Below are 18,693 nucleotides of genomic sequence, written 5' to 3'. Positions count from 1 at the left end.
CCTGAAAAGCAGGGAACTTTCATATGGAAGACATTAGTCAAGATTAACCATTGTTTAGCTGAGAGATTATAGCCTTCCCAGTCTTTCGTCATATAGTCAACTTTCTCTGGCTTGAGTTCCACGTATAAACAAATAATTTTTCAGTATACTGGGTCTAGGATTAATGAAGCCAATCTAAAGAGCAGTCACCAAATGAGAATAATCTTTTCCCCATAATGTTACGCTGTGATTAACTGACTATACCAGTGTGTTAAAGGAAACACTGTGAAAATTAACTAGGGAAAACTTACTTTCTTTCCTACTGTATCTCATCAGGGAAAAAGTGTGACTATTTGCCCAGTTTCTCTACCTGTCTCATTCTTAGGCTTGCTTCAAGGATTTGTATTTTTCATATATGGTGTGAAAAATATTTTACCATCTGTATAATACCAATGTTCTATTCTACATTTATGTATCAGCTTAATATCTTTTATTTTATCATGTATCATGTGTTCTAAGGGGAAACAGTTCAACAACATAGATGGTTAAACACTGAGCCAAATGTCTAAGTTATTGCTGGATTTATCATGACAGTTACTCCACTCTGGACAAAGATGAAGATCAAATTGTAACTTGGTGCAGTAGATTAGACTACTGTTTGATAATAATCAAGCATTATTTCCTGTTAGTGTGGTTAGGACAGCATATAGTTAATAAGAAGTTTTTGAGATTTTTAAAAATATGATTATACATTAAATAAAGTTGAGAGGTAACATGAAGAATATACAGCTTATATTTTTCTTAAGCAGAAATAGGGACATTGTTTTATTTTGAAGGGCACCTGTGTTAATAACCTACTTCTCTGTTTATAGGAAAATGTTGAAGGAGGAGACTGTAGCCGCTGCAAATTTGGGTTCTTCAATTTGCAAGAGGATAATCATAAAGGTTGTGATGAGTGCTTCTGTTCAGGAGTTTCAAACAGATGTCAAAGCTCCTACTGGACCTATGGCAACGTAAGCAATAAATAGCCTTTGAATTCTGTGTGCTGCTCCACGGGGCTTCTTGCTATTGTCTTTCTGTAAGAAATTAACTTTTTTTTTCTTGTAGTGAGTTTCTACTTAAACTTATCTTGGAGAAGTGATGGAATTTTCTTTCAAATACTAGCTGTCTCTTTGACCAAAGCCTTTAAGGTTTTGTACCAGTGTGTAAACTGGAGCCTCTTATAAGAAGTCAACACTAGCCTTTTCAGTGTCCATGATTAGTATATGAAACAATGATGGAATTAATGCTGCTTTTGCCTCAAGGGCAGACAGTACAACAGAGAATACTCTGATTGCCATAGGAAGGATTATGAATTGCATTCACCAGTATTTTTGGTACACACATTAAGAGAAACTCCTTTAACAGCTATGTACATAATACCTATTACCCACCAGTCTTTAGTTGTGATTTGTTGTTACCATAGCTCTTTCTTTGTTAAAAGGAGAAACTAAATTTGAGTAATATCTTCATTCTTAATTGATTTGGAAAAGTTCAAGTTATTACATGTTTAGTGGTGGTGATGGTGGTTTACTCCAACTTTTGTTACTCCATGGACTGTTGCCTGCCAGGGTCCTCTGTCCATGGGAAGAATAGTGGAGTGGGCTGCCATTTCATTCTCCAGAGGATCTTCCCAACCAGGGATTAAGCCTAGGTCTCCTGCATTGCAGGCAGATTCTTTACCACTGAACCACCAGGGAAGCCCTGGGATTATCTTCCTCTACCATAAACATAAACATGTTTCCCTCCTACCTCCTTTGCCTATCATACACTCATTGATTTTTCATCCCTTCACAGACAGCAGTTTTCCTCCTTATGAAAGAGGACCTTCAGGGAATTTCAAATAGTTTATGTGGCAGCACTTAGTAGTACAAAATACAAGGAAACAGGCTGGAAAAGGAGGAGAAGCCTACAGAGGGAATGAGAAACTAGACATACATGGTTGAGTTTACTAAGAAGTTGAGCTCTTATCCTTGGAGAGTAAGTAACTGAAGGATTGTAGCAGGGGGTGTTGTGATTAGAGTTGGACTTTACAAAGATCACTCTTTTAATAAATCTGAATTCCAAACACTGCTGCCTTTCGGCTTTAATCAGCTAACTAATCCTTAATACAGCTATGAAAATTTTCTCTACTTGTGTTGCTTTTAAGTCTGAAATATTATGAGTAGTTTCTGATTGTACTCTTTGTACCTAAATGAACCTGTGTGTACTTTATCAAGTATTGCTTGTGGAACAGATTTTGTAGAACCAACGGCAAATGAACAGCTAGTCTAACTTCACCCTCTAGACTGTTCCATTAATGTACAAAAGTTTTATGGTTAGCAGAGGCGCAGAAGTAGCATTCAGCCTTGTACTTCAGAAACTAGGTTCACTTATATTTGCATTTCAGGAGTTTTTCTGGAAAGAACTTTCTCTGAATCTCACTGGGCTGTCCTTGGAGGTCTGATGAATGATGTTGGAAAGGGGAGAGAAGTAGTATGTATCTTGCTGCTTTTCTGTCCGATAAACTTTCACTGACTCTCTCTTGACAAAGGCAGTCCCAGCAGTTCCACAGCTTTAGAAGATACAGAATCAAATAACCTCTACATGAAAATTTTAAAAATATTTCATGCATTTGTGATCACCATTACCATTCTGCTACCCATTACCCACAACGCCAAGCAGCTCACACATGACTAGTGGGTCCCTGGTAGCTGCAAACCTCTGTATCCGGTGTAAGGTTCGGTTCAGTTGCTCAGTCGTGTCCGACTCTTTGCGACCCCATGAATTGCAGCACACCAGGCCTCCCTGTCCATCACCAACTCCCGGAGTTCACTCAAACTCATGTCCATCGAGTCAGTGATGCCATCCAGCCATCTCATCCTCTGTCGTCCCCTTCTCCTCCTGCCCCCAATCCCTCCCAGCATCAGAGTCTTTTCCAATGAGTCAATTCTTCTCATGAGGTGGCCAAAGTACTGGAGTTTCAGCTTCAGCATCAGTCTTTCCAAAGAACACCCAGTACTGATCTCCTTTAGAATGGACTGGTTGGATCTCCTTGCAGTCCAAGGGACTCTCAAGAGTCTTCTCCAACACCACAGTTCAAAAGCAATTCTTCGGCACTCAGCTTTCTTCTCAGTCCAACTCTCACATCCATACATGACCACAGGAAAAACCATAGCCTTGACTAGATGGACCTTTGTTGGCAAAGTAATGTCTCTGCTTTTGAATATGCCATCTAGGTTGGTCATAACTTTCCTTCCAAGGAGTAAGCGTCTTTTAATTTCCTGGCTGCAATCACCATCTGCAGTGATTTTGGAGCCCAGAAAAATAAAGTCTGACACTATTTCCACTGTTTCCCCATCTATTTCCCATGAAGTGATGGGACCAGATGCCATGATCTTAGTTTTCTGAATGTTGAGCTTTAAGCCAACTTTTTCACTCTGCTCTAAGTAGGATGGTTTAAATTTAGAATTGTAGCTGTGTGCCACACATAGCTGGAGAATAAACATGTCAAAGCAAGTCATCTTTTCCTAATTCCTTCTTAAATGTTCTTTCCTTTTTTGGGCAAAGGATCAAGACTAAGAGTTCTTATAGCACTTCTGACCCCATGGGAAGGAATAGGAACAGTATTGGGAGCTGGTGTTTTCAACTATCCTGGAGCCTCAAGTTGAAATTTAAATATATGAAAAGGAAGGAAGTAGTAAATGAAAATCTACCTTTTATATCTTATCTCTTTTCTTCCTCTTCTTTTCAAATGTATATATAATACCTTTTGAAATAATTGTTTCCATAATAAACAGGAAAGCACTAATGGAGTGAAAAATGCAAAATTCAAACTTCAACTATTTGATAATTTATACAAAATTATGTGTGATTTTAAATGACTTTTTAAGAAAGTAGTATTTGAAATCATAATTTTTAAAAATCACACTGGATTAATAAAAACAGATTATACTATAATATCATCCAAACTCCTAGAAACATCAAGAAAAAAAATAATGGTGAGAACATATGAGACGTTTAATGATATACACAACTTTTTTTTTTTTTTAACTTTACGTAATTGTATTAGTTTTGCCAAATATCAAAATGAATCCGCCACAGGTATACATGTGTTCCCCCTCCTGAACCCTCCTCCCTCCTTCCTCCCCATTCCATCCCTCTGGGTCGTCCCAGTGCACCAGCCCCAAGCATCCAGTATCGTGCATCGAACCTGGACTGGCAACTCGTTTCATACATGATATTTTACATGTTTCAATGCTATTCTCCCAAATCTTCCCACCCTCTCCCTCTCTCACAGAGTCCATAAGACTGTTCTATACATCAGTGTCTCTTTTGCTGTCTCGTACACAGGGTTATTGTTACCATCTTTTTAAATTCCATATATATGCATTAGTATACTGTATTGGTGTTTTTCTTTCTGGCTTACTTCACTCTGTATAATAGGCTCCAGTTTCATCCACCTCATTAGAACTGATTCAAATGTATTCTTTTTAATGGCTGAGTATATAATGGAGTAATACTCCATTGTGTATAGGTACCACTGCTTTCTTATCCATTCATCTGCTGATGGACATCTAGGTTGCTTCCATGTCCTGGCTATTATAAACAGTTATCAAGATATACACAACTTTTATATTTTCCTAAACGCTCATAGTTTTTGTGTTTTTAATTTTCAAAATATGAACACTACAGAAATAGGAAAGTGAAGTGTCTGGGTTCTTTTCCTAAGTGACAATGATTGTATGTTTTCTTTAAGATACAAGACATGAGTGGCTGGTATCTGACTGACATTTCCGGCCATATTCGAGTGGCCCCCCAGCTGGATGACTTAGACCCACCTCAGCAGATCAGCGTCAGCAGCGTGGAGGCCCGCCAAGCCCTGCCCCAGAGCTACTTCTGGAGTGCACCAGCGCCTTACCTAGGAAACAAGGTGAGTCCATACAGTGCTTGCTTCTTGCTTCAACTGATCAATAAGGAGAATGGGTTTTATATAGTCTTTCTTTAAAGGAAGATGAGATCAAATATATACTGATTGGATTGCTGCTGCTGCTAAGTTGCGTCAGTCGTGTCCGACTCTGTGCAACCCCATAGATGGCAGCCCACCAGGCTCCCCCGTCCCTGGGATTCTCCAGGCAAGAACACTGGAGTGGGTTGCCATTTCCGTCTCCAATGCACGAAAGTGAAAAGTGAAAGTGAAGTCGCTCAGTCGTGTCCGACTCTTAGCAACCCCATGGACTGCAGCCTACCAGGCTCCTCCATCCATGGGATTTTCCAAGCAAGAGTACTGGAGTGGGTTGCCAGTGCCTGGAACCAACTAAATCAGATTAAGTTGGACTTTTCCACCCTGCCCCATGGGTGGTTGCATCCCCACGTCACAGTTCTATATAGTTGCTATCCTGTGTTAACATTTTGGAAGAAAAAATAAACCAATGAAACCTTTAGATTTTTTTTTTTTTTTGCAAAACAGATTGTAGATATTGGAAGAAACGGTGTCATGTTTACTTGAAATAGCTGTTTCTCTAGAACTGTCTGTGGTGGAATACTTACTGAAGTCTTTCTCATCTGTTTCTATTTCATTTCAAAACTGGTATTCAGGAGAGCTACTTTCTCTACCTTGTCGGAATGTTAATTGGAAATGAAATTTATTACATAACTAATTTAATACTTGCCATGAAGCTTATAATAAACACCATATTTCCTGGAGCTCAGGAAGAGAACTACCATAAAAGAAGAGCCAGATTGAAAGCACATGTTTTCAAGCCCACTGACACACATATAAAAACACACACACAGATAAACAAATGTAGCACTTTCAGAGATGAGGTGCTTCTTTCTTCCCCTCTGTTGTGAATTAACTCTAATTGGATAGGTTCCTTGGCTTTTATCATTTTATTTTATTTTGCTTAACAATTCATTGGAAACAAAATTTGATATTGAAATTCTAAATGAGAATACTTGCTTGATCTGTGGAACTTAATACCTTGTCAGCTCATAATTAAATGACCTGATCACACCAGAAATTGTGACAGTCCCAGAAAAATCCTTTAGCAAATTGATGCTATATAAGACTAGTTTTCAACTATAAGAATATAGCTTACTTTGGAAAAAACTTCATGAAAAATAAAAATATTTTAATAACTAGTGGTGTGTAAGCATTAAGACAGAAAATCTTGCTAGTTCATATGAATGGAAACTAGTATTTTTATCTGATTGAAAACATTATAACTTTGGCCTGTTTCTTATTTTTACAGGCCTCTAAATACCATTATGAAAAATGTGTAAATGAGTAAAACACATTTTTAAATGAATATGTATTTTTAAAGAGACTTTTGCATAAAATTTTCCAGCTGTAATAAAACTCTAATTAAACTGTTACTTCAAAGCCCTTTCCAACAAGAGGTCATTCTATTCTATTCTATTTAGGAATTCCTGAATACCTGACAAGAATAAAATAGCACATAGGACTCAAATGTCTGTAGCTTAAAATTGCCGAAAAACAAAACAAAACAAAAAAAACCAGAAGCTGTCTTTTTTTCCAACTGTTCTGAGGAATTTAGAGAAGAACCATGGGTCAAAACTGGATGAGTTTCAGAGGTCTTACTTTTCTTACCACAGTGAAGTTTACTTATAGGTAGTTTTTTAAAATAGAATATTTGCCATATTTTCCATCATTTCTTCTTTGCCCATATGCTTTTTCTTTCTATTGGCTGAAAATCAAACTGATGGAAGGCAAGCAAATGGGATACGAAATAGCATCAGAGCAAAGCATTTGGACATCCTGTTCGTAGTGTTGGTTCCCAAAGATAACTTTCCTTATCCTGTCTGGACTGCTCCTTGTAACCACCCACAATGAAGTACTTCATATCCTGCACAGATCATGTTCACATCAAAAAGCTGTGTTTGCCTGTGCTTCGGTTTCCATTCAGTGAGCAAAATACTGGTAACAGGATGTGCAAATTGTTTGAATATGGAAGACGTTTTTTAATGTAATGTGGAAGCCCTCAGTGGTTTACTGTCAGACATCTCAGTATGAATGAAACAATTTGCTTTAATAACTGAACCATATAAATTTTTGATACTACAATAATAATGCAAGCTCTCACAAATTACCGTAGTACATCTTAACTGTCATGTCACATCATATAAATTACAGTCATGATGACATGCTTAGCTTGGTTGATATAATATCTTGCTAACGAAATGGAAAATTGTAGGACCTTATTTGTAAATCTAGTAAAGTCACTTTTCTAAATAGTTGAGGCTAAATTCTTTCCCAGTAATTGCTATTGGAATCAGAGCCATTGCCAAAATCTGACAGAAACAGTATGTCGAGAAACTAGTATATCTGCTTAGATACTGAATTTGATTTGCATCCATGACCAGGAAGCTCTCAATATATAATCCTTCCTTTGCCTTTTTAGTATTAATTTCTAAGTTGAAAAAAGTATTTATGAGATGCTATTAGCTTTTCCTAAATATTTGTATAACCAATTTTCAAACATTTTCTAAGTTCCTTGGTGATAAATTCACTTATAACAGATGGGAGATGTGTTGTACATATTTTATTTTAATGAAGGTGCCACATGCCAATCTTCCTGTGTTCTGGTAACCTAACCCCAAATAATAAAACTGCTCTCACTTGAGATACACCTTGCTAACATAGAAACCTGCCTGGTCATAATTAAATTCAAGAGCACTAGCCAGTTTAGCAAAGGAATACTTTTCATATTAAGGAACATTTTTATTGACTACAGTCCCTCTTTGGAATAATGAGGAATACATAGGTAGATATAGTTGTGTATGTAGATAGTAGATGAGGCCTGGAAAAGTTAGCATATTTTTATACTACTCATTTAAAAAATTTCCATAATCTTGTTGTCTATGGCAAGTTTGTGTGCTGAACCCACAGTGAGGCCAAATGAACTGAAACATTGGAGTTTCGAGCTGAAAAGGGGCAAGCAAAGAGAGTGAGGCAGTCCGTGATGCTCAAAAGACCCAAACTCCTCAAAGCACTTTTAGAGGCAAAGTGATGGGGGTGTGGGGGGGGGATATGTCACATGGTATGTGATCAGCTTGTGCACAGTTCTCTGATTGGTTGATGGTGAGATAACAGGGCAGTGTTACAGGGGTTAACATTATCAGTCCTCAGGTTTCAGTAGGAGACTGTGTGCTCATGGTCATCAAGTAGTTAGCTTCTTCGATTTGATGGAGGTTTTAGCATCTGTAGAACAACTCAGGGAATGTGCCTTAGTTTACTGTTGTCCAGGTGCTTTAGGGAGGAACTAAATATTCTATGGCTGTCATATTTAAGGTTTATTGTTTAAGTTCTTACCAGTTCTCCTGGACCAACTGCTATTTTTGTCACTACATGTTCAATTCCTTCAAGCATTAATTTTTTTTGTTGTTGTTGTTCTGGACTTTATTAGTAATTCTTGAGCCAGGCTTTTATGACTCAGGAGGCCTGGGAGACTACAAGTTTTCTAGGAATAAAAGACCAGCAGATGACAAGGGGAAGGACTCTGTCCGGAGAAGGTCCCATGGAGCCCCACTGGGTTACAATCTCAACTAAGAGTTAATCCCTCAACAGCAACCTGGAAAATGTTTTTTTCCCATATATGTGTGAGCATCCAGCACAGTGTTCACAGTCGAGTGTTAATTCCCTGCCCCTTCCACTGTAGACATTCAAAGAAAATTAAGTCAGGCACCCACAGGGCTCTGCTTGGCAGCATCTTATTTTCTTCAAATACTTGACAGAGGTTAATGCTTGCTTTTAGGGCATTCGTGTAAGCATGGAACCAGGCATGAATGTAAAGTGCTAGAGCACAGAGTCCTGCTGACTTGCTGCAGGCCACAGCTTTGAGAAACAGTTTGGGTATTTCAGAGTTGGAATAATTTACTGCTTTAGTAAACTAAGTGCTATTGGAACGTTGAAATAGTTATTTCTTTTCAGTTACCCTAGTGATCTGAAATAGTGCAGCCTCCAAAACCAGTTCTCTTCCTGTTTGTAAAGAGCCCTGAGAATCTGACTTGGCCTATCGACTGTTCCCCCATTACCAGTAAGGTTTGCAAATCTGTCTCTGGGTGCTATTAAATTAATCTTGTGTGATTTGGTCTTTGTAAAGCAATGCTTATTTTCTACAACATGTGTACTATCTTTTTCTGTTTCTAGCTTAGAGGAGCTTTTAAACTGTTTAGTTGTAATTGCCAAGAATACCTATAGTTTAGCATAAGCTGCATATTATGAACAGCTGACAAAATAGCATCTGGTTTTAAAAGTAATCTCTGGTATTTCTTTGCTGTGCCTGCTTGACTTACAGTTCTACCTCTAACATCCCTAATTAAAGCTGTGGATTTGAAGGAGATTGTATTTGAGATTTATATGACAGAGTAGTTCCTGTCAAATGAAAGGAACTTCACAAATATTTTGTGATCAATGCTACATTTTTAACAACAGAATAGTTTTGATTAGATTTCTCATAAATGACTCAAGTTGAGATTTAAGTTAGAATTGAAAGATGATTTCCATCTTAGTTAAAAAATTAAAACCACACTAATAAGCATGAGTTGTTCTCCTTTTAGCAACATAATGTATATTTCTAACTTCTTTTCTCTATATTCCTCAGAATTATTCAAAGTAAAGGTCAGACTCTCTCCCTCATCCTTAATGTCCTCCAAATTAAGTCTCAGATTAAATGGATTAATTAAGAATGTATTATATATGTGGAGGATGGCATGCCTATAAAGGTAAATAAGATAAACAAACTGTGATTTAATTTTTATTCCATAAATCAGATCATATTAAAATGATTTGGCAATAGAATAATACCAGAAGAATATCCGTTGTCAAGAATAGACCAGATATATTGTTAGGGGCAAATGTTTATGAAAAAACAAACAAAAATCATAAGAACTCATTTATTACATGTAGTTCTGATAATGTCTACTCTGCCAAGTTAGCCTGTCTATGAGGACTCACAATAAAATTTCTAGAATAATAAAAATTAATAAACTGAGTGAGGGGGAAAATGTTAAAAATCATATGAACATTAAAGGAATTGAATCAGTAACCAAAAAATTATTTCCATAAGGAAAACAATGGTTTTATTTATTTCTGTTTAATTTGTTAAATCAAATTTTGAACCTTAAAAACTTTTTTCAGTCTTACATAGCTTTACAGAGAACAAAATAATGACTACTCCTCAAGTAATTTTATGTTACTTAATATCAGGGAGGCATGAAAAAGGAAATTTCTGCCCAAACTCACTCATGAAAATCGATGCAAGTATCCTAACCAAACCATGAATAATCAGAATCCATAATCTATAAAAATGGTAAAATTAGCTTTTATCATAGGAGTTCAGTGTTGATTTAATAGAAAAAGACAGTGTGATTGACAGTATTGATTAAATAAAGGAGAGAAACTGTTTCAAAAGATGCAGAAAAAATAAAATTTAATGATGATTCATGATGTTTTAAAAAATGTGTAAACTAAGATTGGAAAGATGCTTATTCATTTGATGAAGAATAGCTACACAAAAACGAGTAACATATCTACTTTATTATAAAATATGGAAAGAATGCTTTAAGATCACAAACAATTTTCACTCTGACCACTTTTATTTAACATGGTACTAGCAGATTTGGACAGTGCATTAAGATTTAAGAAAAGAATTTAAAAGATACAGAAGTTAAAAGGGAAGAAATAAAACTGCATTTATAGATATGATTATCTGCTTGATATGATTATGAACTCAGAAGATAAATTATTAATAGGTGAATCAAGAAGGGAACTATATACAAAGTTAATATGTAAAAGCCTGTTGACTAAAAAGTTAGTCACAACCAGAAAGTAGAGAGTTATTTTATTTGGTGGGAATGTTAAGGATTCTGAGCCCCGGAGGCAGCATCTCAGTTGTCGTTCAGTCGATAAGTCATGTTCTGCTCTTTGCAACACTGTGAACTGCAGCATGCCAGGTTTCCCTGTTCACCATCTCTCTGAGTTAGCTCAAACTCATGTCCACTGAGCTGATGATGCCATCTAATCATCTCATCCTCTGTTGCCCTGTTTTCCTCCTACCTTCAATCTTTCCCAGCATCAGAGTTTTTTCCAATGAGTTGGCTCTTTATATCAGGTGGCAAAAGTATTGGAGCTTCAGCTTTAGCATCAGTCCTTGCAATGAATATTCAGGGTTGATCTCCTTTAGAGTTGACTGGTTTGACGTCCTTGCAGTCCAAGGGACTCTTGAGTCTTCTCCAGCACCACAGTTCAAAAGCATCAATTCTTTGGCACTCAGCCTGATTTGTGATCCATCTCTCACATCCATGCATGACTACTGGAAAAACCATAGTTTTGACTCTACAGACATTTGTTGGCAAAGTGATGCCTCTGCTTTTCAACACACTGTCTAGGTTTGTCATAGCTTTTCTTCCAAGGAGCAAGCATCTTTTAATTTCATAGCTGCAGTCATCATCTGCAGTGATTTTGGAGCCCGAGAAAGTAAAATCTGACACTATTTCCACTTTTCCCCCAACTATTTGGCATGAAGTGATAGGACTGGATGCCACAATCTTCATTTTTTAAATGTTGAATTTTAAGCCAGCTTTTTCACTCTCCTCTTTCACCTTCATCAAGAGGCTCTCTAGTCTCTCTTTACTTTCTGTCAATCATCTGGATATCTGAGGTTGTTGACAAATCTTCCTTCAGTCTTGATTCCAGCTTGTGATTCATCCAGCCTGGTATTTCACATGATGTAATCTGCACATAAATTAAGTAAGCAGGGTGACAATATACAGCCTTGTCTTACTCCTTTCACAATTTTGAACCAGTCCATTGTCCCATGTCCAATTCAAACTGTAGATTCTTGACCTGCATACAGGTTTCACAGGAGACAGGTAAGGTGGTTTGATACTCGCATCTCTTGAAGAATTTTCCACAGTTTGTTGTGATCCACACAGTCAAAGGCTTTAGCATTGTCAGTGAAGCAGAAGTTGGTATTTTTCTGGAATTCTCTTGCTTTTTCTATGATCCAATGCGTGTTTGCAATTTGATCTCTGGTTCCTCTGCCTTTTCTAAATCCAGCTTGAACATCTGGAAGTTCTCAGTTCATGTACTGTTGAAGCCTAGCTTGAAGGATTTTGAACATTACCTTGCTAACATGTGAAATGAGCACAGTTGTGCAGTAGTTTGAACATTCTTTGCCATTTTTCTTCTTTGGGATTGGAAAGAAAACTGATCTTTTCCAGTTCTTTGGTCACTGCTGAGTTTTCCAAATTTGCTGGCATATTGAATGTTGCACTTTAACAGTGTCATATCTTTTAGGATTTGAAATAGTTCAGCTGGAATTCCATGACCTCCACTAGGTTTGTTCATGGTAATGTTTCCTATGGCCCACTTGACTTCACTGGAAGTCAGACTTCCAGGATGTCTGGCTCTTGGTGAGTGACCACACCATTGTGGTTATCCAGGTCATTAAGACCTTTTTGTATAGTTCTCCTGTGTATTTTTGCCACCTCTTCTTAAACTGCTGTAGAAGGCCAGAGAGAAGGAGTCAGGCTATATACAACTTTGCAACAAAGAGGGCAGGCAGTCTGAACACCAAAGATTATTGTTAAATAAAGAAAACCAGATATTAAGCTAAGGAAGTTAGCATTCTTCTATGGGAATTTACAAGCCTCTGGGCTCACTGAATTCTTTCCTTTCATATGTGATGCTGCTATCTGGGACCACTTCCTGTTTCTTGATTGTTTACATCCGTAATTCCTTGTTCACCATGAGGCATGGCAGAGGATAGTTGCTTCTTGCATTCCTCTGAGCTCCTTTGCCATCATTGCAGGGGTGGCAGCATTTGCTGGGTCACAGCTATTGCGTTCCATTTTGGGAGCCCTCATTCACATTTGGAGGCCCAAAATCACTGATGGCTGTGACATTTCTTGCCCACTGGTATGTCAGGAAATATTTCATTTTACAAGTCAATTGTACCTCAGCAAAAACCAATTAAAACAGCCGTTTAAAAATAAGTCCTGGGCTTTCCTGGTAGTCCAGTGGTTAAGGATCCATCTCGCAATGTAGGGGACACTGGTTTCATCCCTGGTCCAGGAAGATCCCACATTCCACAGGGCAACTAAGCCCCTGAATCACAACTATTGAGTCCACGTGCAGCAGCTACTAAAGCTGGTTACCCTAGAGCCCAGTGCTACACAGCAAGACAAGCCACAGCAGTGAGAAGCCTGAGCACCACAACCAGAAAGAAGAGTGGAGAAGGCCCACTCACAGTAAGGAAGACCCAGTGCAGCTGAAAAGAAATAAAATAGAAATAAATAAATATTAAAAAATAAGTCCTTTACAATAGCAACAAGTAACAAAATACTAAGGATAGAATTCTATATAGAAAAGCCAAGAGCTTTTCAAATAATAAAAGAAAATCCTAAAGAAAGAAAGAGATGGGGTTTGAATCAAAACTTACCTGATAAAAAGACTTAGGACTCATTTTTAAAAAAGAAATAATGATTGAGACAAAGTGCTATTGGTGTGAAAAAAGATTAGAAATGATCAATGGAGTTGAAAAAATAGCCCAGAAATATCCCATGCGTATATGGATACTTGATTATTAAGAAAATAGAAATTGCAGATCAAAGACAATAGAATAGAGCATATAATAAATGCTATTGGTACCACTGAGTATCTAAAAAGAAAAAAAATGACCATACCTGCATCCCTACCTCATATTAGACATAAAAATAAACTCTAGTTGAAACAAAGGCTACAGGTTTCAAAAATTATACTATAAAGCATGGAATTTTTACTTCTGGCCATGATTGAATAAATCTTTCTCAGACAACAAGATAATTTGAGAAAAAATGTGAAACAAGTTTTTAGACACTTTACAGCAGATGTTGTAGAACTTTGATCCCTGAGAGAAAAAAAAGAACCAGAGGTATTGAGGCTTAACAGCTGTCAAGGTTGTTGCCTGGGTGTTGTTTCCAAGGTAAAGTGCATTGAGAAAGTGAAGTAGCTCAGTCGTGTAGGACTCTTTGCAACCCCGTGGACTATAGCCTACCAGGCTCCTCCCTCCATGGAATTCTCCAGGCAAGAATACTGGAGTGGGTTGCCATTTCCTTCTCCAGGGGATCTTCCTGACCCAGGGATCAAACCTGGGTCTCCTGCATTGCAGGCAGACACTTTAACCTCTGAGCCTATCATGGCCAGAGAGTGTTTTATGTACTGAGTTTTTGTATTTAATCCAGTGTATATATAGTGTTTAATTGTTGATGGTAGTGGGAGAAGCACAAGATGGTGGGAATGGATGGGACACAGATATGAATGAAGGAAGAGGGCCTTCTGTAAGCCAAGGAGAGAGGCCTGGAGCAGCTCCTTATCTCACAGTCCTCTGAGAAGACCAGTCCTACCGACATCTTGATTATGGACTAGCAAAGGAATATATTGGGCATCCCAGGTGGTGATAGTGGTAAAGAAACTGCCTGCCAATGCAAGAAATGTAAGAGACTTGGGTTCAATCCCAGAGTTGGGAAGATCAGCTGGAGGAGGGCATGGCAACCCACTCCAGTATTCTTGCCTGGAGAATTCCATGGACAGAGGAGCCTGGTGGGTTACAGTCCATAAAGTCACAAAGAGCTGGACATGACTGAAGCAACTTAGCATGCATGCAAAGGAATAGTTTATTTCTTCCTTTATTTTTCTATGCATATCTGTGTCCCATCCTTCCCCACCATTCTACTCTTTACTCAAAGCTATTATTTATGCAAGGGAAACTCTGGTCAGTTATTTCAGTGTTTTGATCCATATGCTTTTCACAGATCTGATTCAAATGCTGCATCTCTTTCTTATTATTTCTGTAATCTTGAACACATCCCATTATTTAGTTGACACTTACTTTCAATATCTGCAAATTGAGAGTTCTAGCACCTCCTCAGAGTTGTGCAAAGCCCTCAAAAATGGCTTTAGCACACAGAAGCTGTTCAATAAATGCCAATTGCTTTGAGAACTTCTGTAGTTGTATGGTGCAGCAGTTTATATGAGAGGTAAATCTTTATATCAATAAAGCACATTTGTTAGAGAACACTTTGTCCCTTGCTTATTATTTCTATCTGATTGAGCATCTGGTGGTGGTAAAGATAGATCAGATCAGTCGCTCAGTCGTGTCCAACTCTTTGCGACCCCATGAATTGCAGCATGCCAGGCCTCCCTGTCCATCACCAACTCCCGGAGTTCACTGAGACTCACGTCCATCGAGTCAGTGATGCCATCCAGCCATCTCATCCTCTGTCGTCCCCTTCTCCTCCTGCCCTCAATCCCTCCCAGCATCAGAGTCTTTTCCAATGAGTCAACCCTTCGCATGAGGTGGCCAAAGTACTGGAGTTTCAGCTTTAGCATCATTCCTTCCAAAGAAATCCCAGGGCTGATCTCCTTCAGAATGGACTGGTTGGATCTCCTTGCAGTCCAAGGGACTCTCAAGAGTCTTCTCCAACACCACAGTTCAAAAGCATCAATTCTTCAGCGCTCAGCCTTCTTCACAGCCCAAATCTCACATCCATACATGACCACAGGAAAAACCATAGCCTTGACTAGATGGACCTTTGTTGGCAAAGTAATGTCTCTGCTTTTCTAGGTTGGTCATAACTTTCCTTCCAAGGAGTAAGCGTCTTTTAATTTCCTGGCTGCAATCACCATCTGCAGTGATTTTGGAGCCCAGAAAAATAAAGTCTGACACTGTTTCCACTGTTTCCCCATCTATTTCCCATGAAGTGGTGGGACCGGATGCCATGATCTTTGTTTTCTGAATGTTGAGCTTTAAGCCAACTTTTTCACTCTCCACTTTTACTTTCATCAAGAATAAGATAGCATTAAAAATAAAAACGGACAATCACAGAGAGTTAACTTTAGAAAGTAAGTCAATTATGTGACTCTTAAACAGCAGTTTGTGAAAATGTGAAAAAATTAAGTCATCTAGCTTTTGGAGAAACCTGCAGAGTGTTTCATACTTTATCTTGAAGATACCAAAATAAAGCAAATGAGCATCATGTCACATCTTTCTAAGCAAATGATGCGATAAGTAACTATTTCTGCCTTACAGAAGTATTTAAAGGGATTTAAGATTTCTGCCCGTCAATAACTGATTAGGGAAGTAAATTTTATCGGCATTATAAGCAGCATCAATACCTTGTGGCTATAGTGTAGCAAGTTAAAATAAGGGCATTAAAGTAGACCCAAACTCAATATGACTGTTGCTTAGGTGCTAAGTCATGTACTACTCTTTTGCGACCCCATGGACTGCAGCCCCCCTGGCTCCTCTGTCCATGGGATTTCCCACTGGAATGGGTTGTCATTTCCTTCTCCAGGGGATCTTCCTGACCCAGGGATCAAACCTGTGTCCCCTGTATTGGCAAGCAGATTCTTTACCACTCAGTCACCAAGGAAGCCCCAATATAATTTATATCCTTATAAAAAATGAAAACTTGGAGACAGATAATCATACAAGGAGAATGCCATGTGAACATGAAGACAGCCATCTGCAAGCCAAAGAGAGAGATCTGAAACAGATCCTTTTCCCACAGCCTTCAGGAGGAGCCAACTCTGCTCCTTTGGTTTTGGATTTGTATCCTTTAGAGCTGTGAGACAATGATTTCTGTTTTTTGAGACATGTAGGTTATGGTTTTGTTGTAGCAGCCTTAGTAAACAAATCAAGTAAAATATCAATTATTTTAAAAATTCAAAGATTTTCATTTTGTTTTAATTTGTTGCAAACAAAAGCCTAATCTCATAGCTTAAGAAATTATAGAAATTGATAACAAAGACCAACAGTTGAACAAAAACATGGGTAACACATATGAATGAACAGTTCGTAGAAATGGAATACAAATGGCTCTTAGGTATAAGAAACAAAGTACAACCTGACTCATAATGCAACTATACTGAGAAACTGTCATTTACCTTAGAAGAGACAACAAGATGGTAAAATGGATAGCATGCTATTTTTAAAATTATTTATTTATTATTGGCTGTGCTGGGTCCTCATTGCTGCACCGGCTTCCTCTAGTGGCAAGCGCCGGCTACTCTCTAGTCGCAGTGTGCGGGCTTCTCATTGCCTTGGCTTCTCTTGTTGCAGCGAATAGACTCTATGGCATGGGGGTTCAGTAGTTGAAATTCCCGGGCTCTAGAGCACAGGCTTAACAATTGAGATGTGTGGGCTTAGCTGCTTCGTGGCATCTTTCCCAACCAGGGAGTCTCCTGCACTGGCAGGCAGATTCTTGACTGTTGAGCCACCAGGAAAGCCTGGATAGTACACTATTACTGAGATTTTAAAAGGAGAAAGATCCTTATAATACTGGTAGTGGGGATATGTATTAATGCAACCTAAGAAAACTAACTTAGAAATTTTTACCAAAGTTACAAATGCCCATGTGTTCATATATTTCTCTTCTGGAAATTTTTCCTATAGGGAGATATAAAGTGTGAAATGCAAAGTTATTCATTCACAAATGTTTGTGATAAACACAAAATTGTTACTGATAGACTGATTAAATGCATTTTGGTACATACACATAAACACTATAATAATGTGGAATGATCTGAGGTATATGGTTAAGTAGTTAAACCTAGAAATAGAACAGTGTATATGACCACTATTTACGTAAAAAAAAATAGTGGAAAAAAAAGAATCTGCATGTAATTATAAGGTAGCCTAGCTGTTTAAAGTCATAGCCAGCATTTGATTGGAGGTGAACTTGTCTCAGAGACTGCTGCCCCACTCAAGAACATAATATTGTTAAAGTAATAAAATAAGGTATTTTAAGTATATGGCAAAAACCAATCCAACATTGTGAAGCGGTTATCCTCCACTTGAAAATAAGTTTTAAAAAGATATTTTATGTAGAATAATATTTCTGTTTTGCTCTATTATAAACTATTAATTTTCTAGTCTAGACTTCACTGTGAAGATTATTGTTTTGATGAGGATCACTCAAGATATGCCTCAATTCTCTAAACTAAAATTTGGTTGTCATGCTTATTTAATCACAAGGATTCCAATAACACTCTTATCTTTCCAGATAGTTTCAGCAAATTCTGTTAATATCAGCAGGGCCTGTTGGGGAAGCATAAAGGTTACATTTCTAGGACTGTGGTCTTCCCATGACTTCCAACAGTAGTAGTTGAGTAGACACCCTCTCACCTTACTTTTTCTGAAGTTCTCCCTCTATTACTTGGGTCTGAGATTCCAAGTAGTTAAAATTCAACATTTGCCACATGGAAAAAGGAGCTATGTGATAAGACCCCGATCTGAAATGTGATGAATTATTAAACAGGTAGTTTGTTGGGTGATTGAAAATTACCTGTGAAAGAGTGCTTATCTCCTTGAGGCACGTCGAACACTGACGGAATTGAGCCAATTAGACTGACTGTCTCTTCAATGAGTTGTGACCTCTCGATGGTAATAGCTTATTATGATGATAAATGAACCCATCTCTTCAACTGAAGCCTGAGTACACACTTCAGCAGTTTCCCTGAATCATGAGGCCATTACCTCTCAACTTCAGATCGACAGCAGTGACAGCCCCGGGAGCAGACGGCATGCATGACTAGACACAGATGATTGTTTTACGCCTATGAATATATTTACAGCTATTTCCAAAGAAACGGGACCTCCTTGCGCATTGTGTGTTCCCACCTGAAATAGT

General features: G+C 38.1%; 1 protein-coding gene across 3 annotated transcripts in view; it reads left to right on the top strand.

Moving 5' to 3' along the window:
* The window catches only part of LAMA2 (laminin subunit alpha 2), a 708,999-nt gene that overhangs the window by 327,279 nt on the left and 363,027 nt on the right, over positions 1-18,693 (top strand). For all 3 annotated transcript variants that reach the window (XM_025294565.3, XM_025294564.3, XM_044924246.2), the window contains 2 exons: positions 852-992; positions 4,757-4,930. In XM_025294565.3, the coding sequence (XP_025150350.3) occupies positions 852-992; positions 4,757-4,930 (315 nt within the window). The remainder of the gene's footprint in view (positions 1-851; positions 993-4,756; positions 4,931-18,693) is intronic.

The sequence above is a fragment of the Bubalus bubalis genome, chromosome 10 (genome assembly GCF_019923935.1).
Source record: "Bubalus bubalis isolate 160015118507 breed Murrah chromosome 10, NDDB_SH_1, whole genome shotgun sequence".
Classification (NCBI taxonomy): Eukaryota; Metazoa; Chordata; class Mammalia; order Artiodactyla; family Bovidae; genus Bubalus; species Bubalus bubalis.
Note: the sequence above shows the minus strand (reverse complement) of the source record. Positions and strands in the feature narration are given on the sequence as shown.